General features: G+C 39.4%; 1 protein-coding gene across 1 annotated transcript in view; it reads left to right on the top strand.

Moving 5' to 3' along the window:
- The first annotated feature begins 10,267 nt into the window (after positions 1-10,267).
- The window catches only part of arhgap39 (Rho GTPase activating protein 39), a 118,038-nt gene continuing 102,612 nt past the window's right edge, over positions 10,268-25,693 (top strand). Inside the window, exon 1 of the mRNA XM_084722436.1 lies at positions 10,268-10,384. Coding sequence (XP_084578562.1) covers positions 10,374-10,384 — 11 coding nt within the window. The 5' untranslated portion in view covers positions 10,268-10,373. The remainder of the gene's footprint in view (positions 10,385-25,693) is intronic.

Genomic DNA, 25,693 nt, shown 5'->3' on the forward strand with positions numbered 1-25,693 from the left:
AGCGAGATCCAGCATTTGTGGAAGACAGCAGATGATCCCAGTTTTTCTATCAGGGGGCTGGCCTCATTTTTCACACCACAGAAATAAAATTTGCACCATCGAGTTCAGCAACCTGTCCTCTTACTCACTGTATGCAGTTTTTAGCTGTAGCAATTACAGTGTTTCATTAAACAGCTGTAGTTTGAGAGGTACGTTGTCTCAACCTTTGCCTCTTTCTGGAGAATCTAATATTGACTGTGCTGTTGCTCACAGGTGATTGGTCAATTTCACCAACCTGAGTTCTTAGCAGTTAAAACCTCATACAGAGACAATTACACCTGAAGCAGCTCAAGGTTTGAAATTATTAACAGTTTAAAATGACTGTCTGTCTGTCTCTCTCTCAGTCACTGTCTGTTTCTGTCTGTCTCGTCTTTCTGTGATTTTGACATTTGACACTATCGCTATTCATTATCAGTATGTACCACTACATTTAATACCTATTTTTACATTCATTTCCTGGGGTTGTTATTATATTATATTTCCTCTTAGCCAATATTACTTTCAATCCAACTGTCATCACTGCTTTGTCTGTTTAACTTACCTTTGTACTTAACCTGTCCTACCTCTGTCCTCTCACTATTCTTTCTTTCTTTCTTTCTTTCTTTCTTTCTTTCTTTCTTTCTTTCTTTCTTTCTTTCTTTCTTTCTTTTCTCTACTTTAAGTGTTGGTGCAGCAAAAACTGTAAGATGAAAACTCACCAAAACTGGCAGATGGTTTGCAAATTTCACCCACTACAAATAAATGACACTCATTGATCTCAAGGAGGTACCATAACAAACAAGGTTACATTTTTGCACTTATCTTGGAAACGGCTTGCCATAGACTAAAAATTCTGTCACCACTTTAATTGTTCATTTGTATCCTATTTCATCCTGTGTCTTCTGCTTTAAAAATCAGAACTTTTATGATTCTTTCTTGATGATAATTCATGGATGCATTGAGATATCAATGTGAAAATCGAGCCAGGACTGTTAGTGACTTCTGTTTCACCTCTAGGGGGCACCACAACTGCAAAACGTTTATATCCCTTAAAGTTTCATGGATTTGTATAACAATCATTCAGAGCTGAACTTTCTTCTGCACATCTGCTGAATTGTGACAAACATTTGCCTCACTGCAACCTGTGGTCAATTCAGAAGCCCAACATATATTTTTCTGAACAATTTTTATACATTTTTCATAATTTTAATCTTTCAAGTCATCAGCACCTGGTCTCATGTTACAAAAATGTATGTTTTTTTGCAACCTGTTTGGACCCCATTTAAATCTTGCTTGCAGGTTTTATTATCATTATTATCATCAGAAATTTATATAGCAAACTGTTCGAACATGTTTGACAAACAATATCTGATTTATTTTGGTAAAGAATTTTATTTTGTTTCAGAAAACTGTCGCATTAAAATTAGCTTGACTATTTATACAATTATTAAATATTAAATATTAAATATTATTTAACATAGTTCATTGAAATAAGTATAAGTGTAAGCCATGAAAAAAACTTACACAGATGGATGTGAAAGGTGCTTCTGTGTGCACAATAATGTCACTGCAGCAAATATTGTGAAATATTGTGACAGTAAATAAAGTCCAGACCTTCACCAACATCTTCTACTAGCCAGTTAAAAGTCCACACTCCTCTCCACTCCACACAACTTCTTCTTCCAAGCCACAGTAACAGTCTGCTCCTCCACCAACTGTCTGTACCTTCTGTTAGTGACCCACGCCTCTTGCCTCCTCCAGCAGCTTTGGCCTCCACCTTCACCTACAGCAGACAGAACTCAGCTGTGGTCCCCTCTGGTACCCAGCTTCAACCCCAGCCACTGCCTTCAACTACCACCAACCAGTTCCATCTCCACATCTGTCTGTCTGCCGTCTGCCTCCAACACTCAAATGCTGCTCCGTCCTTCACCTGCATCCTTTAGCAGCCACTGACTGAAAACCTCAGATGACGACAGCTCCACCTCCCCCTGCAGTCTTCAGCACCCAAACTCAGGTAAGCCTTCATCAGTCTGTACAGAGGGTCACATGTGGCAATATTATATGAGGAGCAGCAGGACTGCATATTTTTCCCAGTCTGAACTTACTGGTGAGGTGATTTTTAATGTTGCTTATCTAAACTGACCTCAACCAATCAGAGAAGAGCAGAAACAGGAAGTGCTAAACTAAAGGAGTGGCTATTGAATTTTAAGTGAAATAAAGGTCAGCATGATATCATCAGCAAACTCTTGTTTGTTTCTTTCCCCTACATAAATCAGATTCATTTAACTTTATATATTTATATATCCTCTGGTCAGAGGAAGAGAGTTTTCCCTCTTTGGGCCTCCAAAGATATCAAGTTTAGAGGGTAAGTGTACTAAAATCTTACTAAAATGTGACAAATGGCACCCAGCTAGACACTGCAGTTTTGTAACGGGTCACAAGTCTTAAACATGGGAACCACTCCTTTAATCTTAAACAGTTCACTGAGTTTGATTAACTTTTGTGTGTTAATTTGTGGAAAATATTAATTTCAAAAAATGTAACTTAAGGCTGTCAGATACATATAGTGAAGAAAAAAGTACAATATTACCCTCAGAAATACTCAAATAAAGTGCATGTATCTCCAAATTATATCTCTTGAGTAAATGTACTTAGTTACTTTCTACCACTGATTGGGAGTAATTTAGACTGAAGATCTGAAATTTCCAATGATGCCTGCTATTGATAATACATTAAACATCAACGATTAAAAAGTAAGTAATGATATGAGTTTTTTTTTTTTTAGAAGAAGAATACTCTGTACTTTTATGTAAATATTTATTTTAAAACCAGTAGTTTTACTTGTAGTTGTAATATCTCAGTAATGTAACAGTTCTACTACTTGAATACAGATTTTCAGTACTCTTTCCGCATCTGAACTTGACAGTGTGAGCAACATATTTGTGCTTTGATAAAAATGATGGAGACCAAAGATCACTTCCACTAAATTAAAAAGTTAAAATGATTTTTTTTAAAAATAGAGTTAGCTGAACTGAGTGAAAAACAATCATTCTGGTGATCAATTAAAACCAGCTGCTCTTCAAGGACTGGGCCAGTAGTCAAATAAAAATATTTTGTATTCCATGCATTGCTGCGTAACAAATTTCCCTGAGTGGACAATAAAGATATCCTAACTGTATACAATAATCCTCTCTACCATATCAGATAGTACGAATGTGGTCTTGCTCATATTTACAGTGTAAAACAAGTTTGGTTTGAGGGGAAAAATACAATGAAACTCTGTGGTTTGTTCAAGCAGTAGTACCAGCAGTGACCACAGAGAGGCACTAGAGTCCATGTTACCACCAGTCCAGCTCAGCGTGACCTCATGACAGTAGAACACATCAGTGATGTCTGTGTGCAGATGTAGACTCTCCATGTATAATTGATCTATGAACTCTCACAGTTTAGATTGTGTTTTGTTTTGTTCAATGACAAAGATGATTTTGAGCTTCATGTTCAAGGTTAATTTGACAGATAATATGTGGACACACTGTATGATTTCTGTTGCTAGTTACTTGTCTCCTACTACACACTGTACACAGTGTCATAGTACACTGCACTGCCTCACCAATACACTGTACAATTATATGTAGTATGTGTCTATTATACTGCTGATCTGAAATTACATTTCCAGAATTATAACTTGTGCCAAAGCCCTGAGAGACAAGTGAGAAAAAACCCCCAAAAACTGGTGATCAATTTAATTTTGAATTTTTAGCCTATAATATCAACTTTTATCCCATAATTTTGACTTTTTATCTCCTATTTTTTATTTTAAGTTCAGAATTATGACCTTTTTATCTCACGACTATGACTTATCATGAGGATATTTTTATTTCTTTCACCGGTGGAAATGGGCTTCCATATTCATCTGTGAAATAGGTGAGCATTTTTCAGGGTTTGTTGTTGTAATTACTCATTTTGGCCACAAGAGGCCGAAGTGCACCACTACCTCGTGTTGGAAACAGCATGAAAATCATTCTAGCAAGGGTAGAATTTTAATCTGTGCCAAAGGAAAGATGTGACAGTAATGCTACAGTTGCTAATACTTTGTGTAGTTTTTATTTAGAGTGCGTGGAGAAATGAAAACTTTATTGTAAGAAAACATGAATGCCTTCAGTCCTGTTTAGAACAGAGGGGTAATGGAGCACTTCAGAAATGAAACGAGTGTAACAACCACAAACACTGATCCTGACAGTCAAAAAAACACCTGCCAAAACTTTTTTCCACCCGTTTTTAAAGTCATAGACTCAACAGAAACCTGGTCAGGGTTTGAAGCTGTGCAGTACCTGATTTTTCTAACATTTGTTTAACATCTAGATTTATGTTCATTAAATTGCCAACCTTCAGCTCACAAGTACAAATGAAGGATGAAGGTGCAGTCAGATGTTATGAAAAACTACGAGAATCTCCTTTTAAAGAGGAATTATTGATTATTTTTATTTTGCATCATTGCGTGCTGCCTTTCCACCAGTGCATATCACACATGACAGACGAAACAAGATGAAAGTGACATAACAGGCGTTTAATGAAACCACAGAGAAAAGGTGAGCTTCAGTTAGCTTTGCACAGAGACAGTCTGAAGAAGCTGTGTACATTTGCCACCTCTGAAGACGTCTGTGATTCACAGTTTGGTTTTTTTTGTTTTTTTGTTTTTTTGTTTTAAAAAACCTTGAAAACCCTTTCTTAAATTACTCATCATGTTTTCAGGTCATCACATTCTTGTGAAGATGTTTCTCAGGAACACTTGGAGGGAATCTCTTCGTATCTGCTTCAAGTGTCCACTTCAAGGATGAGCTGATTAGATTTCTGTGGTCAGAGGTCAAAGGTCAAGCTTTGTTTTTCATTTTTTGCCATAAAACTAGAATTCATGACAAAATTCCCTAGTAATATCTAACAAGATAAAAGGATGAGTTGATGACGTTGTTCTTCCAAAAGGTCAAAGGTCAACTTCACTGTGACATCATCATGTTCAGCTCTTTATTAGTCCTCTGTCCTCCTCTGTAAAAATAGTGAAGACAGCATGTTTCTACCTGGAAATATTCACTGAAATCACACATGTGTTGTGAGAACTTTCATTTTGTCAAAAAATACACTTAATAGCTTTTATTAAATTCCATCAAAGTTTCAGGTCAATATAGTGGTAAGAACCATATTAAATTCCTTCATTCTTCACTACAGACATTATATGAGTGTGGACAGAACATGGATGTAAACTGTAACTTGACTGGTTGGTGGAGACAAACAACTGTGACACAGTAATTCTATTTTTTGACTGCTCTGTTTTATACGACCACTGACAGCTGATTTCTCACTCTTCTTAACTGTCCACTAGGGGCTGCAAGAGATCAACAGCTGCTTCAGTTTGAGATCTTGTTTCAGTTCAGAACAGTGTATATGGAGGTCATGTTAATGTTGGTGGAACTTTGCAAATCTCAGCTGGTTGCATCTGGCAGTTGTGGTGACATTGCAGTAGGTGCTTCATTATCTGTTGTCCGGTGGGGATCTGCACTCAACTGATACCTTGATACAATCCCATTTCAAAAAATCTGAACTACCCCTTTAAGGTAGCAACAGGAAACTTCAGCAGAAGGAATCACTTCTGTGATACAGCGTGACGGTGACACAAAAACAAATAGCACAAGAACAATGTGTGACTGTATGATTAAACCTGACTTAAAGTCAAACTTCGAGGTGCCGAAATAACAACAGTTTTCTCAGAGGCGTGTAGCACACAGTGCTGTGCAAGTTCACACAGTTCACACAGATTAAAATGAACTAGTTCATGTTCATAGTTCTTTTTTTTTTAAATCTAGTATGAAATAGAACTTTTTCCTACCAGAGACATATAATGATGTTATACTAAATAATGTGCAATATAAAATTTTTTGTATTTATTTTATTTGTAAATGTAAGACTACTCAATTTAAATAATTTAAATTTTAGAATAGTAGCTCAGTCTTCTGCAAAACTAGAGATAAACTTTTGCTTTGAATGCAGACGATGTCTGACATCTAAAAAACTTCAAACCACATACAAAATACCTTACACTTAAGTATCATTATTAGATACTACAGCAGTAATGTGATTACTTTGAGGTGTGATTTTAATTTGAGATACAGTGGGTTAATGTGACTGATTTTGTCAGAGTTTCAACTGCCCCGAACCACTGAAACATTTTCCCACACCAAGGGGTCACAAGGGGTCAATGTTCAAACTCTGACTTGTTGGCTGAAATTTAATTTTAGTCTTGTCTTTCCTGGGTGGTGCAGTGGTTGGCACTGCTGCCTCGCAGCAAGAAGGTCCTGAGTTTGACTCTCTGAGCCAGCTGAGGGGCTGGGGAGTTTGTGGCTGTGGCAGGGCCTTTCTGTGTGGAGTTTGCATGTTCTCCTCGTGTCTGCGTGGGTTCTCTCTGGGTACTCCGGCTTCCTCCCACAGTCCAAAGACATGCATTAATTAGGTTTACTGGTGACTCTAAATTGTCCATAGGTGTGAATGTGAGTGTGAGTGGTTGTCTGTCTTTATGTGTCAGTGCTGCAATGACGTGGTGACTTGTCCAGGGTGAACCCCGCCTCTCGCCCAATGACAGCTGAGATAGACTCCAGCCCCCTTGTGACCCTTCTGGGATAAGCAGATACAGACAATGAAAAAAAAAGTCTTGTCCTTATTGATGAAAACATATATCAATTTTATTCTTAAACGGTGTACATATGTATGTTTCTCATATGAAAAGATGACAAGTGTATTTCAAGCAGGCTGTGAAATGAAGGAAAATAAAAATTAAAAAAAGTTACCATTGCCCTCGGTCTCCCCATCTTAAAATAATTACTTAGTATATTAGTCATTTTGAGAAGATTTCTCATTATTTTGAGATATTAGTCAATATTTTGAGATACTAAATTTCCAAGACATTACTTGGACAAAGTTTCTCATTATAATGACATACAGGATCTACTTTTTTCCATCATATTGTCAGAAATGTGTTTCCATAGATACAGATGTTTGTAGATGAGTGTATAACGTGGATCTATCTGTGTGTTTCTCACTGTTAACAGGCTCCAGCCTGCTGTGTAGTTCAGACACTTCACTGATAAACCACAGAATTATAGACAAACATGAGGCTTCATGATCAAATCAAGTTTTTATATCACGTCGACACTTCTGTCCATATTCACACACTCTCTGCTGCAATTAGACTTTGTTTTAATCAGCTGACGATGTGAGTGCTGTTATCTCTCTGTTTGTGTTCATTAATTGCAAACTGATTCATTCAGTTCACTGTTCACCAAAAGTATGAGCACATCCAATGAACGTCGCTTGTTTAGCGCATTCATGCACAACACTGGCAACACACACAGTTTATTGATGTCAAAAACGGCTAAAATAAGGTCACCAATATTCCATAAACGTGCAGAAGTAGAATGCCAAGAGACACTGTCACTGTCCAACACACTTGTACTGCACCCTGCAAGATCCAAACAGAATGAGAGGGGCCTGAGAGTCTGACGGAGGAAAATGTTGGACTTCGCTGCTCGGACACCGAGTTTAAAAATAAAGGAATGATGAGAGGAGTCCAGAAAACACCATGGTGCCCACACTGTGGGCCTGAAGTGAAAGATGATACAACCTGCTGTGCTGAGGGGAGCTGTGAAGCTGCTGCTTTCATCAAAACATGTACTGTTTTGATTTCATCAACTACACCTCACACACCACCTTATATTATTATTAAAACAGCATTCACACAATATTACATCTATTCACTGAATATTATATTATCTATTCACTTAACATGTTTTAAGTTTGTATATGGAGCAGGATGAACATATTTATATTGATCATCCTTATAAAAGAAATATTAGATTGACATCTGATTGACATCGTCACCATTTTCTCTAAGGCAAGACTGACCTGTGAGCAATTAATGTAAATAAAAATGAATACTGAATATAACTGCTTTTATTGAAATAATCCGAGAAGTAAACATTATGGTGCTTTCTATCCAGAAAAAGCACAGCTCCCCTATTTACATGTATTTGTTCCTAGGTCAGTCTTGACCTATCAGGGAAATCGACGTACGATCCAAAGGCTGATGTGGCGTCTGTGTGTATTTGTCTATGGAGGGCGCAGCTCCTCCTGGAGGCTGCCATGTTGCACCATCCTGTCTCTGCAGTAGCTGAGGACAGACAAACCAAACACTGGCTCTAGATATGGCTTGTCATGTTTCTCGCGAGTTTTGCAGACACCATATGTTCTCCTATGTGTTTGGAAGGGGAGGGTGAGATGCAGTGTTTATAATCAGCAAGCTCATCACTGGATGCCACTAAATCTGACACACTGGTCCTTTAACTTGCATATATAGATGCAGCGACAAACTGGTAAATGACAACAGTTTACAAAGTGTTCCCAATAATATCCTTCATACAACCATGTCATTTTTTTTTTTACAGAGTGGTAATCCTCACCACAGCCATGCTTGTGAACAACTGAACCTTTGGAGGATGTTATCACCTGTTACCAGGTAACCAGTTTACCTGTGGAATGTTCCAAACATGTGTTTGTTTGTGAGCATTTCACAACTTTCCCAGTGTTTTGTCCCAGCTTCTTTAGAACGTGTTGCTGACATCAAATTCAGAAAAAGCATATATTCACAATAATCAGTGAGATCGTATGAATGTGACAATAATGTGCATGTTGCATTTCCAAATCAAAAACAACTAGTTCCTGGATGATGGTTTGTCTGAGTTGAAAAGAGGCTGGGCTCAGCAGTATCAACTGGACTTTTATTTTGTCTGTTTCATCAGGTTTAAAGGAGAGGTACAGCTGAGTGTAACCGCGCCTGTCAGTGCTCATGTTCCAGCACTTACATATCTCAGAATAACTTGGTGGTAAAAAAGTTTTGGATCTCTCCGAAATGTAATGAAAATATAATTTCCTGTAGGCTACAACTTATATTTGCATGCAGGTGAAGTCAGAGTTCAGACATGAAGTTGTGTTGTGACTGCACATGCTCTCCCTGTGTTCGCCTGCCACAGTCACATGGGTGGATGTCTCCAAATAGTCCTCAGGTAGGCTGGGAATGGGGAGTGTCTGTGATGCATTAGAGACTTGTCCAGGGTGCCCCAGAGCATGCTGGGACTGTCTGTCTCACAGGGGAATGAAAATGTATCGCCTGAATTCTCTTTTGATCGGCATATTACTTACAGCATCAGTCCTTTTCATTTATCATGAATGCATCACCACTTGAAACAAGTAGTGCTCGTTCCGTTTTGCGCCAAGGTAACTAAAATGAGCAAGACGGATGCCGGAAGTTACTGAATATTTACTTCAGAATAAAACAGTAGACGTGAACGTTTGTAGTTTGAGTAATTTGGCCTATTTTTGGCAAATCTATGAGAAAGATTCCAAATATTTTGTGGTAAACTCTACTGACTGACTCATGTGACAGTATGACCTAACCAACTGTGGTGCTGTTATGAGAAAAAAATGATCTTACAGCACTCAGGTTACAAGTTCAATGTATGTATGTATTTACAATGTATGTAGTGTGGTTAATAAAATACACTCAGTGTGGACAGTTTGTTATGGCAGCTTTTGAGACTAACATGAATATCAGTGAATCAAGAAATTGTGCATTAGGTCTGGTAATCAGAAACTTAAAATTATTTCCATTAAATTTATAGCAATTTTATGTTTGTTTATAGCTATGACCCATGAGGTGATTCATTCATTTTTGTCTTTCACAACTATATAAACGTGTTAAATTTAAAATTAGCTTTTTCATGGCACCGATTAGGTCCTGTGTGTATATGGAATGCCATTTTAGGCAATATAAATAAAATAAAAAAAGTAAAGTAAAATAAAATAAAATAAAATATATAAATAAATAACGATAAAAACAAACAAAAAAAAGTTCTTTATATATATATATTATATTATACTATATATATCACTGGGTTTAGTTTTTGTTTTGTTAAATCACACACACACACACACACACACACACACACACATATGTATGTATGTATGTATGTATACACAAATATGTATGTATGTATATATAGTGTATATATCTACCGTAGCTCACTTACTTTTTTTAATGTAGGCCTACTTAAGTTTAAAATTATTATTATACATTCCACGACCGGTTAGAAGCTTTTATTGTGAAGATTGACACCGGAAACGTTGTTGGTTATTATTGATACCTTGACGCTGGTCTGGAAGGAGTGACTCGTTGACTGCGGCGACCGCAATTTCGGCAACATGGGAGACGTTGTGGGATTTATTCTAAACGGATTTTAAGAGCAATCGGGAAAATGGCGGAGAGGTGAGTGTAACAACACACAGACTGTATTTCATTGTTTTATTCGATGCTTCGGCTTCATGTGAGAGCGGAGCGGAGCGGAGGGAGGCAGCAGCCCAGCGCCGAGGCTAGCAGCGGTGCGTTCGGTCGCTGTGCTGCCGAAGCGGCTGTTAGCTAGCTCGACACTTATTCGCTCACACTATTCAACAATTTCCATCATGAAAAACGTGCATATGAAGCCGGGCTGGTTTTCTGCCCTCTCGCTGGGGCTTTTGGTTGTTGGCTCGGGCGTTTTCCTCTAGATATTTGTCAAGGTGGAGGAGCGGTGGAAGGAGGAGGCTGTGCACGGCTGGATGATGATGATGATGATGCTGTTGCACCTGTCGGTCTAAATCGCCGTCTCCCTCTTTGCTGGAATGCAGCTAACCTGCCTCTCTAGCCGGATGCTAGCAGCAAACCCACCTATGGAGCCGTCATCAGTGTGGGCTGATGCTTGGCCAGCCGGGTTATCCAAATCCTCCCTCGCAGCATCCCTCATCCTCCTCATGATGGATGGAGGCACCTCCCATGAGATGAGAAGAGGCACTGACTGGAAATGGAAAAGCGTGGCACCGTCCTGTTACCTCTCTAACACCGTCTTATTTAGCCCTGTAGCTGTCAAGATGCAGAAATAGCCTGGGTATCCAATCTGTGTCCTAATGAGTGGCTGTAGAGGAAACAACACCAAATTCCCTTACAGATCTGTCAATTTCACTTGAGCTCACTTATTGGCAAATTCAAATATTTCATAACACATAACTTAACGGCCATTTTTGATTCAGTAGTTTCACGTGGGAAATTCGGCATTCATATAATCTACCAATGACTGACATTAGTGTCGTAAAATATCAGTTTTTCCGAGCTGCTCCTCACTGTTCGTCTTAACCTCCCAGAGAGGTGGTGGAGCAACTTGAAAAGGATTAGGAGTTTAGTGGATCATCTTCGTATTACAGAGCATATTGAAGCTGAACAATTTTCCATGTTGTAACGTGGGGAAGCTCATTTGTGCCAAGAAAGGAAAATAATATCCCCATGTTAAGTCATATGAAAGAAAAAGTCTTAACTACAAGGAAAAAGTCTAAATCATGAGATAAAGAGTCATATAAGAGATAAAAAGTCTAAATTGAAACAAAAAGTCAACAGCCTGAGAAAAAAAAGTCAGAATTTTAAGATAGAAGGTCATAATTATGGGATGCAATCTTTCTTTTAATCTCATTATTAGGATTTTTTTTAGAGCTGCAACTAGCAATTATGTTCATTATCGATTAATCTGTGTATTATTTTTTCAATTTATTGATTAGTTGTTTGGTCCAAAAAAAAAAGTCAGAAGATGGTGAAAAATGTTGATCAGTGTTTTCTTAAAGCCCAAGATGATGTCCTCAAATGTCTTGTTTTGCCAATACCCAAAGATGATCAGTTTACTGTCAGAGAGAAGTAAAGAAACCAGAAAATATTCACATTTGGGAAGCTCAAAGAATCTGGACATTTTTTAATTTCATAAAGGACTCAAAAACAATGAATGAATTATCAAAAATGGGCCAATAATTTAATAGTTGATTTATAATAAATAAATTGATTAATCGTTGCAGCTCTAGACTAATTATGATTTACCATGGGAATAATTTTTTTCTTTAACTAGTGGAAATAGCTTCTTTATACACCTGACATTTAAACCTGCTACAGTTCGACTGTAAGGAGTAAACCCCAGAATTAAATCCAGCCTGCCCAATGTACAGTAGCTGCACAAAGCATATAAAGATGGAGAAATGTTTTTTGGTTCTCAAGTTAATTGCCTTTAAAGTGAGGGTGTGGGGCTCATGTTGAATATAGACAATGGTAGTTTACCCCTCCAGCAGCAGGCCAGCTCATAAGGCTGAGTTAATAATTGATGGCTGTTAAATTTGTGTTGCAGGGGTCATTCAGGCTCATGTAAATCACTCCTGCAGGTCTGCCCTGTGGCTTATACATCATTATACAAATCCTGGCATGTTTGTCAGTCCTGTGGCACATATCAGGCTTGGTTCACTCGTGACTGATGAGATAGCATGTTGTCTGTGTGATCAGATGTTGCACACATGTTGTTTGTCAAGACATTGTGACAACTCAGACAAGCAGTGGCCTGTTTGTGATTTTGACAACACATTTTGGACTATTTTTGTATTTTGCACGATTAAGGAGGAGGAAAGCATCACAGCAGAGCCTGTGTCCGCCCACTCTGTATCTGTTATTTCCTCCATGAGGTTATGTATCGGCTGCACTCAGGCTCAGACGAGAGAAGGAAATCCACAGCAGCATTTTGAGGTCAGTCAGTCTGACCGTGACCACGCTGATGTCGTGGTTGTGGTTGTGTGATATTGTGTATTTACATTATTTTATTGACCAGTGATGCAGCACAGTGGCTCAGGTTAAAGGTCAAGGTTATGGACTTAACCCAATAGAAAGTGGTGAAAGGATTATTAATTCATTAATTATTTAATTAATCAATACATCAATGGTAGGAAAAGTAATTTACCGATCAATAATGTCTAACATTCGCTGGTTACAGCATCACTACTGTGGACATGTGCTGCTTTTCTGTGTTTTTCATCACTGTAAACTGGTTCACTTTTGGGTTTGGACTGTTGGTTGGACATTTGAAGACATCCCTTTGTCCTCTCAGAACTTCTGTTGGGATATTTTCACTATTTTGCATACCTGCCAATAGAGCTGCAATGGAATAATCAATTATTAAATTAATTGGCAACTACTTTGATAATCAGTTAATTGGTTTGATTAATTTTTCAAGGAAAGTCAGCCTCTTAAGTTAATTAAATGTGAATATTTTCTGGTTTCTTTCTGGTGTCTGTGGACGTCTTTAAATCTTTGGCATTTCATGGAACAAACAACTAATATATTAATCAAGAAAATGATTCACTGGATAAGTGATGATTAAAATAATCATTACAGGAAAGATTTAATAAATTGGTCCAAACATGTGGAGCACTCAGATGAGTTTTTTTTCAGTGGCATGGGTGCCAGTGTGGGATATGAGGAGTTTTTACATTTTACAGCTAAGTTAGCTGGGCCGTCTGCCTGCGCAGAGAGCGGCTGCACATACACACCCCCTTGAATCGGGTTGTGGGTTGCCAGGTTGTTGTGACAGATGGGTTGAAATTGCATATGTTGTGTGGGTTGTGTCTGTTTTACGTCACTGCAAACTGATTCTCTCTGGGGTTTGGACTGTTGATCGGACATTTAAAATCGTCACCTTGGCCTCTTAGAACATTCGTTGGGGAATTTTTGCTATTTTGCATACCTGCCAACATTAACATTTCAAAATATGGGAGTTTATTTCAGTGGTGTAGGCGCTTGGATGGGATATGAGGAGTACTAAGATATTTTTTCTTTTTTTAGGTGGAACGCCTTCCTGCTCTGACATTTTGACAACAGCTAAGCTAACAGCTATGTTAAGTTAGCCAGTGTGGCTGTGCAGAGAGCAGCTGTGCACACGCCTATTGAATCAGCTTGTGGGTTGCCAGGTTGTGGTGACAGACGGGTTGAAATGGCATATATTGTGCAGTTTGTGTGTGTAGCTTGTGTTCCATAGAGGAGCCGCCACCTTGGTTTACATCAGCATACAAACCTATGTATCCATATATAATGTTTATTCATAATAAATTCATAAAGAGGGCAATGCAAATTACAAGAGCTTCCTGCGAGAAACAACAAAACAGCAGGGAGCCTGGAAATGGCTTTGAAATATGGGAAAAACCTAGAACCTGAAGTGTTGGCAGGTATGCTGTTTTGTGAGATTTGATTGTAATGTGTCTGTTCAAATGTGAACAGAACCCAGCACTAGTTATTATGTATGTATGATACGCAACACAAATAGACTGTATAGATACATTTTATATTTTGGCTGATATAATAAGAGTTTGGTGGGTAGAGTTTTTCGTCTACCAGACATTTAGCTGCTTAGCTCAAAAGTTTAATTTTTGGACGCAGGACTCAACAATCAGCTATCTTTCTCCAGATTTGCACGTAGCAGCTTAAACAGAAAACATATTCTGGCAGGCATTATGCTTCTCTCAGATGCATTTGCTGTTGCAAATTAGCTGTATATGACTTTGAGGAGACCAGAGTAGCTGAGACAATATTTAATGTTCTTTTGCACTCTTTTGTTATACAGCAAAGTTTTCTGTGGAAAAACACGTTTACTGACATCTCTCAAAGTAAGGTAGAAAACTATTGGTGACAGTATTAAAATATCCAAATGATAGCAGCCATACTGTGAGGTCAATGTGGTGGGATTTTTGTTATAAATAAGTGAAAAGACATTTTCTTTTGCCGTGCACTGACTTGCATCTTTGGTTTGGAAGAAGCAACAGAAACACTGTTGACATCTATACATTTGAACTTACTGTATGAATGCCTCAACTGTCGTAACTCGTTTTTCTTTTCTGGATGTCAGCACTGTAATTCTCCAGAATGTCTTTCAACAACCTTCAGCAAATTTGATGTTTGCACTCAAGTTGGACAGATATGTACATAAATAGATTGTGTAGGTAAATGTATGTCTGATTGCAGCTGCTGTCTCTCAGCATGTGTTGTGGTTGCATTGCATTCCAGTGTGTTGAGCTGCTGTGAGTGGAGAACCGATGTGCACTGCTTCTGTGATTATCTTCCAGCATGATGTTGAACAAGGCCACTAATTAGTAGCTCCTAAAAGAAGCTGTTAATAGGACTTCTGATTAACTCTTTGTGGTTGGAATGGAAATATTTTGTCCATTTATTTGCAGGAATAAAAGAAACACTGAGGAGTGAAATGTGAGGTGCATCAGCAGTTGATGTTTCAATTAATTATTAATTATTTCTTCATTGATTTTACTGCTCCTAATTGCTTTAATGCTCAGTGCTGAGCTTGTGACCGTCCTGAATAATGTTGTTGACACACATCTATCGCCGCACACATGACGGCAGCACGCTGCACGCGTCTACATGTCTGGCAGCCAGCTTGACATTTGATCCCAGCAGCAGGGTGGGGCACCGAGCTTATGTGTGGTGCCATCAGCACGTGGTTGAAATATTCATACCGCCGTGCTCGAGCCGGCACGCCGCTGCCATATCTGTCACATATGCTCATGTTGTCTCCTGCTTGGGGACATAAAGAGGACAGGTACTCTACATGACTGTGAGCTGTGTGCTCAGGGTGGGAGTGGCTCAACAAAAATCAGTTACAGTAGCTTCTGTCAGTGCTGTACAGTACTGTTGTTCTTCCCTCAGTCCTGTAGTATCTGAATCACTGACTCAACCTCCTGTGACTGATGAGCCATTACCAATACTGGGGAGTTATATAAACATATGTATGTATGTATGTATATATATATATATATATATATATATATATATATATGTATATGTGTATATATGTATGTATATAATATGTATGTGTGTAGTGATGGTGAATGCAGCCTGCTGAAATATTTACAATACATGCATGTCTTACAGAGATTTTACATTATTATTATTTAAAAACATTGTGTTGGGTTACAAAGCCAGCTCACATTATGACCCCGTCTCCACCACATATTAACATGCCTTATGTATCTGGATCATCTAGATAATGACCTCTGATCACTGGGTAGTGGCAGAGTCAGGCAGTGGGGTGGCTACGATGTGACCAATATGACTTTAAGGTAGCACAGAAAAAGATAAAAATGTGTCTAACTAGAAAGTAAGGGGCTGTTTTAGGGACCTACAACTAGGTTTGGGTACGGTTCACATTTAAGCGATAAACCAATTAGAGGTGTAAGAAGATATCGAGTGTTGGAATGCAGTGCAGAGATTGGTGGCAGTGGTTAATTTTCTGTTGTGTTTAAACCCCTCACCGCGAGATAGAAGTGCTTTTACCTACCTACCTACCTCCTGTTGTGACTGCATAGAAGAGTAAACTCTGTAAACTCAAGTATTATTCATATGGTGGTTTGTTCTTTATACATTAACAGTTCACCTAATATTAGATTTAAAAAAAACAAACAATAAATCATCTACAGTATTGCAGTACATCGCAATATATTGAACCGTAATGTATTTTGATATGTATTTTATCGCTCCTAAATCCTAGCCGCCACTCCTTCAAATTTCTTTCTTTTTTTTAATTTTTTATTGTTGACGCAAATACACCACCGCCGCATCTCTCCACCTTCAAAACAGACTCCTGTCGGGTACTTGCGAGCACTAAGGTAAACTGCAGATAACTATCTTGCTCAGTATGGAAATATACTTGCGCGTGCTCATTTGCATGACGCTAGCGTTGTTTGGGGGGCGCGGTTGTCAAGCACGTCAAGCACCTAGGCGACAGGGCAGAGTCAGAGGCGCGAATTCCCGAATTACAAATAAACAATAAAGCAGCGAATTACCGGCCGGAGAAGAGGTAGACGTAAGTTATTAGCTTGAGATAACTTGACATAGATTTTACAAGTTAAACAGACGTTCACAATATGTTGATGACCAGCTAACGTTACGTAACTTAAGTTAATCTGGCCCGGTGCCAACTCAGTGTCGCTAACGTGAGTAAAGTAATTGATAGTATTAGGCTAATGTTAATATCTACACACCATTATGTAACAACTGACTGCATTTTTCAGATGAGTTTATTGAAATATTTCTCTAAGAAGAGAAACGGAACACCTCCCCCCGCTGCTGAAAAAAACCCTAGAGGAAACACTGATCATACATTATGTTTAATGGTGAGATTCTGGTGTGTTTTAATTTCGTTTTACAGAGTTTTGGGAACTCTGAAATACTTTCCTTTAATCATTCTCTCCCCCTCACTTGCTTGCATGTGTCCTTTCTGGCTACGTTGTCAAATACAGCTGTTATCTCAGTTGTTGTGCTTTGAAAGGGCAGCGGCAGCCAAGGTCAAAATTGAAATAATTTGAACTTTTGAGCACCGCCATCAAAATTGCCACCAAGCATTGTGCCTCCATGTAGTTGGGTGCAGCACTCCCCGTAGGAAAACAGTGGCACAGCCAGCACAGGGCAGCTTTACCACAGATCATGTGTGGGCACCTTCATGATGGGCGTTTCAAGCATAAATACTAATACTCAATATCTGACATTTTTTTGAGTTCTAGCAGACTTTTTAGGGTGAGACCAACCAGTAAACCAGTGGGTCAAGTTAAGGCTGTAATGGTATGGATATTTTTTATTTATTTTTTTACCATGCTAACAAAGCAACAAATTATTGTGGGATAAAACTGGTTTAATAATTACATTTTATTGGACTTTATTAGTGTAACACAGCTCCATTGAGGAATAGGGCAGTACATAAGTGACTCAATAGTTGTCAGCTGTCAGTGTGGCAGTAAATGTACAGTTCAGGTTACAGTGTGTCAGTTAATAAACACTGCAGCTTCTCAATACCAAGAAAAGTCTCATCTGTTGTTTCCCAACTGCTGAAACAGTGACAGGGTTAGCCCAAAAGTAAGCTAAGCAAGAAAGGATAATGTAAAGCTAATACTAACACTAGTGTTGTATATTACAACTTTGGCTCTTGTGCGATCATATCCCTTTCAGAAGCTTTGCAATCCAGCCTTGAAGTGCTGTATCTTTTTGGAGATGTGGTAAAATAAATTTAGTCCATGATAAATCCATTTATCCATTTTCCATGTTGAAAACAGTTGTTGTTGTTGTTGTTGTCAGTATGTTGGTAGTGGCTCACAGGCTATCCCAAGATGCCTTGGGTTGAGTCTGTTGACCAATCGGTGGTTGTTTTCCTTACTTGTGAACCAATCAGAGATTGTCTACTGGACTTGTGTGACAGCACTGATCCATAGATGTATTAATAGATTGATCTGCTGATCTCAATATGAGATTGACCCTTCAAAATAAAATTTGCGGTGGTGATGCTAATGAGCCCTACCCCACAGTAAGCATCTTGTGACCACAGTAATCCGGTTATCGTCACAGCCCTAGCTGAGGGTATTGTAGTGCATCATGGATACACATTCAGACTCAGTATTACCCGTGTGTCCCCACAGATCCAAAGCACTGCACCATGACATGTTCCAAACAAATGATTTCACATTTTCAGAGGCAGTGATTGCTGAATAACTGCTGTATCACTGTTCATCAGTCATTTTGAAATGCTCAGTCATTCCTCTCCAGTTTATTTCCTGCACATCTGTTTGAATGTGTGTGTCTATAGAGGCATAGAGCACCCTTATGTGTGTGCTGTTGAAAAAAGCATTTAGCGAGCAGTAACACACCAGGCTGTTGGCTTAATAAAATGTTGATATGCACCTCAGGGTTGTTGTGTTTTGCTCTCCCGGGCTCCATCTTTGTCCCGTTCCCCCCCCCCCTCCCTCATTACCCACATGAAAGAATCAACAAACTGTTCGCTTCCTATTGATGTTGTGACATGAAAGGACAGCAGTTTGTACAAGGCTGCAGTCTGAGCTATTAATTTTTCATCCATGTAATCAGTGAGCTGAGTGGTTGGAGGAAGGAGCATCAGGCAGACACATGTCACATCATCCCAGAAATATATAGGACTTTAGTGGGTAGGCCAATGAAGGCCTCAGAATGCTTCAGATGTTTTTATGATGCGTCATTTGACCAAGTGTTAACTACTGGTTCTGAATGTTCACACATGAAGACGTGGTGAAAAGCAATCATAGCCTCAACCTGGCTGCGTCCTGCTGCCTCCCTTCATCCTGACTGAAAACATTATGAATGGCCATGGTTTGTGCATGGGCCAAGACAGGAGGACTCTGCAGCGGGTGATCAAAACTGATCAGAACATCATCTTTCGAGCATCAGTGATATCTGGGAAGTGTTATGCTAAATTTGGGGATTAGCTGGTTGATCTTCAGCCTTCACGGCGGCCATCTTGACAAACTTGGTAATGCAATAATGCAGTCTTTGCAATACGATCTGATCCCAAAGTAAAGCTGGCATTTCTCTCCTCCACTGATCATATAAAATTTGGTGAAGGGGACGCTGCTGGGAAGAAGCAGGCTCCTGTTTCTGGGCTAATACATAACTTGGTTTTGGATCAGTTCATAGACTTGTATATTTGCAGATACTTGATGCTGCATTTTATGCAGTATCAGAGGTGGTTTCTGATACTGGTTTTGTGTCAGAATAAGCCTAGCTTTGTGACTCCTCAACTCATCCTCCACACTCCACCTTAAATAGTAGTTTTTTTTGTTTTGTGAGTAGCATAAAGGGAATGCACCTTGCATTTCGTGGTAAAACCCTGTGTTGTAGAATGAGAAATAAGGAAGATAGAACGTTGATCTCCGACAGGGTTAGGTTCCAATATTTGGTTCCGTTTTGGATTTGTTTGCTGGTCAGCAAAATAGCTGGATAGCAAATCAAAATGGTTATATTAACTGTATCAATACTCCAAATAAGCCAGACTGAAACATTTAGTGGTCTGGTTAGTGTGCTCTCTCAAAGTTAGTGTGTGTTTTTGTAGTTTGAGACCAACAAAATGATAGCTCTTCTGAGAAGAATGGAAAGCTGATCGTGTCATATGAAACTCGGTAGAATTCCCAGACAAGCCTTTATTCACATGTCAGTATTATAGCCCTGAATGAGGATTCCAGCAACAGGAACCTTGTGAAAAATAAGGTGTTAAGTCAGTAGGCTACAGCTGTCGTTTCAATGTGTCAGATACATATTTCATTTTCATTTCATATCTCCTGCTGCCAGGCTGTAGCTACAGGTTTTTAACATGATTGATGCTGCTACTGTTTCTGCCTTGTGAATCTTTGAGTTTTAGTCATTCATGACATTAGTTTCTTGAAAATTGTTCAAAGCTAAGCCTACATAATTAGATTTGATCAGAGATTTTAAATTAATTGGGATTTGATAAATAAGATTGATTAAATGCTATCATCAAAACCCAACCCCACTCTCCAAGAACCATGTCTTTTGTGTGTCTTTGTGTTCTTGCTCCAATTAATTCTACAAATGGGCATAACTGTGCAAACAGTTTCTCCCTGAAGGTAGTCCCTGTCTTGGACTCAGTTGTTCACATAAATGGTGAATTTTTCAGCAGAATGATCCAAAAAGCACCTGTTTTGAAGCATATTGAAGCCTTTATACTATACGACATTGGAACAATTCTTTAAACCCTCAATGCAAAATAGCAAAATCACTAATCTCTGAGCCAGGCTCATCAAAAACCAAATTTAATCCATCTGTTCGTCATTATACAGGGGAGATTTTTCCTAATCTCCTAGTTTTTAACTTTTTAGAAATGACCATTGAATGGGACCTCAGAATTTTAACATATATTGACTCAAAGGCCTAAAAGTAACCTGCAGGAAAGGTTGAGACTTAGCCAGCTTTCATGTTAGCAAGTCAAAAATATATGAAACTCTGAATAGAAAAAGTCAGTCAGTCGGAAACATGAACAGCAAGACACTAGAATTATCCTTACATCTACTTCATGTTATTGATATTGTTAATGCATATTGGAGGTTTAATGGGATCAGTCTGAGCTCTCAGACCTGATCAGTCATGTGCAGTAAAGCTGTTGTTGAGAGGTGTCATTTGGCCTGTACTCAGTAAGAGTCAATGCTATGTATCCCAGAGGTGTGAAGGGCATCTGTGGGGTGGATTATTGACCTGTTGTTATTGACCTTCCTGTAGTCACACGCAGTCTGTGCAACGCAACAATGATAATGAGTGGGACCCAATCAGAATACACTATCATTCTAAGAATAATGATGAGAACAGGGTTTTTGTCACCCACCCTGATGCAACCATAAAGTCTTGCTGTTTATGAGCACAGTGGATCTCCACACACTGTGTGTCTGGTTACATAAACTGTTTCTTGTTATTTGAGGCTAAAATAGATTGAGTGCAGTAATTGACCTTATGCTAAGCCCCTCCGGGAAACGGCAACGGTCCAGTCATGGTGTTGCAACCACAACTAGGAACCTGAAGGCCTGTCAAGCTTTGCATTTCTGTGTATGTTGAAGCAGTGTGCACAAGGCTGTAAAGAGCACATATGTGGGGGATGGATTAAACTTTGTCTTTATACTCTCTAACGTACACTGTGAACATTAGCACAACCAGTCAACTAATACTAGCCTACTAGCTGCAGTAACGTTACCTTCAGTCAAACTTGTTAGATACTGCTGCATCTGTGTTTGTTCTGTGGGGGGTTTGAGGAGGAGGATGTGGGCTGATGCAGAATCAGAATCTTTCTCAGGTCTAAGCTGGGTCTTATCCTGGCCTTCTTCCTGAGACAGCTGCGGTCCAGGTGGTTTGGCTGGATGACCATCTCAAGGTCTGCTGCACCAATCTTGTCCCTGTGCTTCCTTTTCCCACATTAATAAGTGTATTACTTCCATCATGTTGCAACCACAACTAGGAACCTGAAGGCCTGTCAAGCTTTGCATTTCTGTGTATGTTGAAGCAGTGTGCACAAGGCTGTAAAGAGCACATATGTGGGGGATGGATTAAACTTTGTCTTTATACTCTCTAACGTACACTGTGAACATTAGCACAACCAGTCAACTAATACTAGCCTACTAGCTGCAGTAACGTTACCTTCAGTCAAACTTGTTAGATACTGCTGCATCTGTGTTTGTTCTGTGGGGGGTTTGAGGAGGAGGATGTGGGCTGATGCAGAATCAGAATCTTTCTCAGGTCTAAGCTGGGTCTTATCCTGGCCTTCTTCCTGAGACAGCTGCGGTCCAGGTGGTTTGGCTGGATGACCATCTCAAGGTCTGCTGCACCAATCTTGTCCCTGTGCTTCCTTTTCCCACATTAATAAGTGTATTACTTCCATCATACACATATACATGTTGTATTTCACCATCTGACCAATGTTTGCTAAGAGCTAGCTTTAGCCTTTAACATTATATCATGTATGCAGCTGTTAAGTAACTTAGCATATTTAGTACACTTTAACAGGGTTCCGGTATTAAAATGTGTCAGATGGAAATTAAAAAGTCAGCTGGGGACGGATTTCTTGGTTGACTCAAGCATTAGCATTATCTTACATTGGCCAGCGACACTTGTGAAATCTGCTTGTGAGAATCATCATTTTTACCCACAAAATTCATGGTCGTCAGCTAGAGATGAGAAGCTGCTTTTGTTTACTTCTCTGTGGAGTCAGATACCTCGTGTTTCAGCAATTGCTTCCAATTTTGATGTAAAATCTGCCACCATTATCTGTAAGCGGCATATGTGCAGTTATAGAATAGAAAGCTTGACAGGCATAGCAACAGTACTAAGGATGGCAGGGTTTGGTCAAGGGGCAAATGAAGAGGATGCCTCCCAGTAACTGTCCAAACCTGTAAAAGTGATTAAAGGATAGCTTGAAGAGAGAATGATGAGGGACAGAATCCACAGTCATTGCTCAGTAAAAAAAATACATTGTAGTTCAGCTGGAGTTAACATGAGAGTTAATGATTTGACATCAGTGAACCTGCCATCAGTTCTACTCAGCCTGTAAAAACAGTTGTATAATGTCTTCTCTGGCCCTGGAGGAACTGGAGGAAGGTCAAGTCTGAGAAAATAATGCTGGTGACATCACAGTGATGTAACCATGGTTGCGGCAGCTTTGATTAGGGCCATGACGATAACTGTATGTTCTTAGCCACCCATAGGCAATCCCAAGATGCCCTGGATAGAGTCTGTCCACCGATCAGAGGCTGCATTCTTGATTTGTGAACCAATCAGAGGTTGTGTTTCTGACTTGCGTGTGACTGCAGTGACGATGGCAATGAGCTCAAGCCAGCTGTAGGCATCACATGACCACAGTGTTGCAGTAATGCGGTTATTGTCAAAGCCCAGTTTCTGGCTATTCTGTGTTAGCATAAGTTATATCAGAACTGGAGAGTATTTCTTCATTGACAGAAGAGCTAATACTGACGTTTTTGCTCTTCTCCCAACCGGTTTCACCAACAGTTTGACCTAACTGGTTGAAGTTAGCCCTTGTTAAATGTGATGGACAGATGGTTCATCCAATCACCTGCCAAGTGTTTTTTTTTTTTGAAAGTGTGTGCCCTTTTCTGAACAGTCCCAAAGGTCAACTTCCCAGATGGTTCTGTGTAACAAACCACCTGGCGTGTCAGGTTATATCTCAGCCTCTGCTGCTTTGATTTTAACCCTTCTTTTAAGCACACCAGCATTATCGAAATGTTAGACTGAATTGCTGAGATACTCTTAAATAACCTACACTGGCTGACATAAGGTGTGAGTTGGATTCTTGTACCAATGCTAGCCTTGATGGCGCTGAATAGGACACTTAGGACAAAACAGCAGTCATAACTCCAGCTTAAGAGGCCTAAACTGCAGCAACATTTAGTTTTTTTTTTCCATTTGATTTAAATGTTTAAATAGACTTTTAAACTCTTCAGACCCCCCCTTTGTGCATGTTGGAATTAGGTGACTTGGTGCAGAAATCCCATCTCTGCTTCCTTCTTCTGCAACTCCTGCCCCACTAATGACATCACTGAATTGCCTCATTTAATTTTTTTGAAGATGGATGACCTTGAATGTCCAATACAATTTCTTCATTAAAACGTATTTCTGTAAATGTTGATTTCCCTGTATGGTGAAGCCCTATCACTTGAGCCTGTATTGAAGATACTTCATACATGTCAGTTGCATGTCATATTTGATCTGCGTCATGTGCAGAATAATTTGTTGAAGTGGTGCAGCCCTAATCTTTAGCTGTGGGCTGGCAGAAGGCCGGGAGGAGGGGGGTGGGGTGGACGGAGGATGGAAAGGAGGATGGATGAGTAGGAAAAGAGACACAAAGCTGTGAGGGAATATTGACAGGCTGTACAGTGGAACAGCAGCAGCAGAGCCAAGCGAACGGCAGCGCAGTGAGAACAGCATGTCGCCTCCATCACTGAGCCCCAAAATGAGCCTGACACAGTGTTGAGCTATCGAGCTCTCTGCTGCTATTGTTGGACACTGATTGCTCGTGGCTGCAGCGAAGCCTGTTTGAATTAGAATAGGAAAGTGAGCAGAGATAGCAGCATATTGACTGGCATTGACAGTGGATAGAGTGGGAGAGGGAGGGGCGGCCGAGATACAGGGAGTATTGACGGATGAAGAGAGCGAGAGAGAGAGCACTTTCTCTCCCTAATAGGATTATTGTGTAAATGTGTTTGTCTGAAGGGCTGCCCCTAGAGACTGTGTGTGTGTGTGTGTGTGTGTGTTTGTGTGTGTGTGGGCCCAGTCGTAAAAGAAGGGAGGACAACGAGCAGTATTTGGTGTGTAAAATGGAGAGCAGTCTGCGTCTCAGTTGTGCCGCCACAGATCTGCTTCAGTGTCCCTGTCAGTATGTTGGAACCATGACGGCAGTTTGGGTCCAAATATTCAAGGAGACGACACTAATAATGCTGCGTATCCACAGTCTGCTGGAATCAGGGTGCTGGGAATCCTTGAAAATGTTTGAATTTTAACGTAGTGTAGGTTTGAAAAGTGCTTGGATTTTGGATAAAGTAATTGTAATTATTTTATTATTTTTACTTGACCCAAATAAATTTGATGGAATTTGCCACAATCATGTCAATTGGAAAAAAAGGTCCAAACTTACAGTAAGTAATCTGTCTGTCCAAGTGCAATATCCAATACCACCAGAACCAAATCAGGATTTTTTTAAAAAGGAAAAATAAGTTTACCTCAATATTAACATCTAGGGCTGCAACTAATGATTCTTTACATCATTGATTAATCTGTTGATTATTATCTTGATTAATCGAACAGATTAATCAGAATTAATCAGAACAGAAATGTTGAAAAATGATGATCAGTGTTTCCCAAAGTCCAAGACGACGTCCTCAAATGTCTTGTTTTGTCCACAACCCAGACGTTTTCAGTTTACTGTCAGAGAGGAGTAAAGAAAGCAGAAAATATTCACATTTAAGAAGCTGAAATCAGATTTTTCAATTTAGATGTTTTTGTTTCCTAAAAAGTTACTCACACTCATTAATCAATTATCAAAATAGTTGGTGATTAATTTAGTTTTTGATTAATTGTCGCAGCTCTAATAGGAGGCCAAGACTACTTCCAGACAGGTGTCACATTTTGAAACATGAAACTTTGTTGTCTTTTCCTATAATTTGTCTCCCTTCTGTAGAATACTGTCTTGATACATCATTTTGGTTGTTTACAGCACAACAACATCTGACTTTAAACGTTTTGAGCGTGTGTGTGTATAAATATGTCATTTACCACAGCTGTAAGCTTGAAAAGTGCTTGAATTTGTCTTCATTAAAGGTGTAGGAATCCTGTGGAATGATTGTTGCAATGCTTAGCATGAGAGCTGCAACA

The sequence above is a fragment of the Lutjanus erythropterus genome, chromosome 7, assembly GCF_056507025.1.
Source record: "Lutjanus erythropterus isolate fLutEry1 chromosome 7, fLutEry1.hap2, whole genome shotgun sequence".
Lineage (NCBI taxonomy): Eukaryota > Metazoa > Chordata > Actinopteri > Lutjaniformes > Lutjanidae > Lutjanus > Lutjanus erythropterus.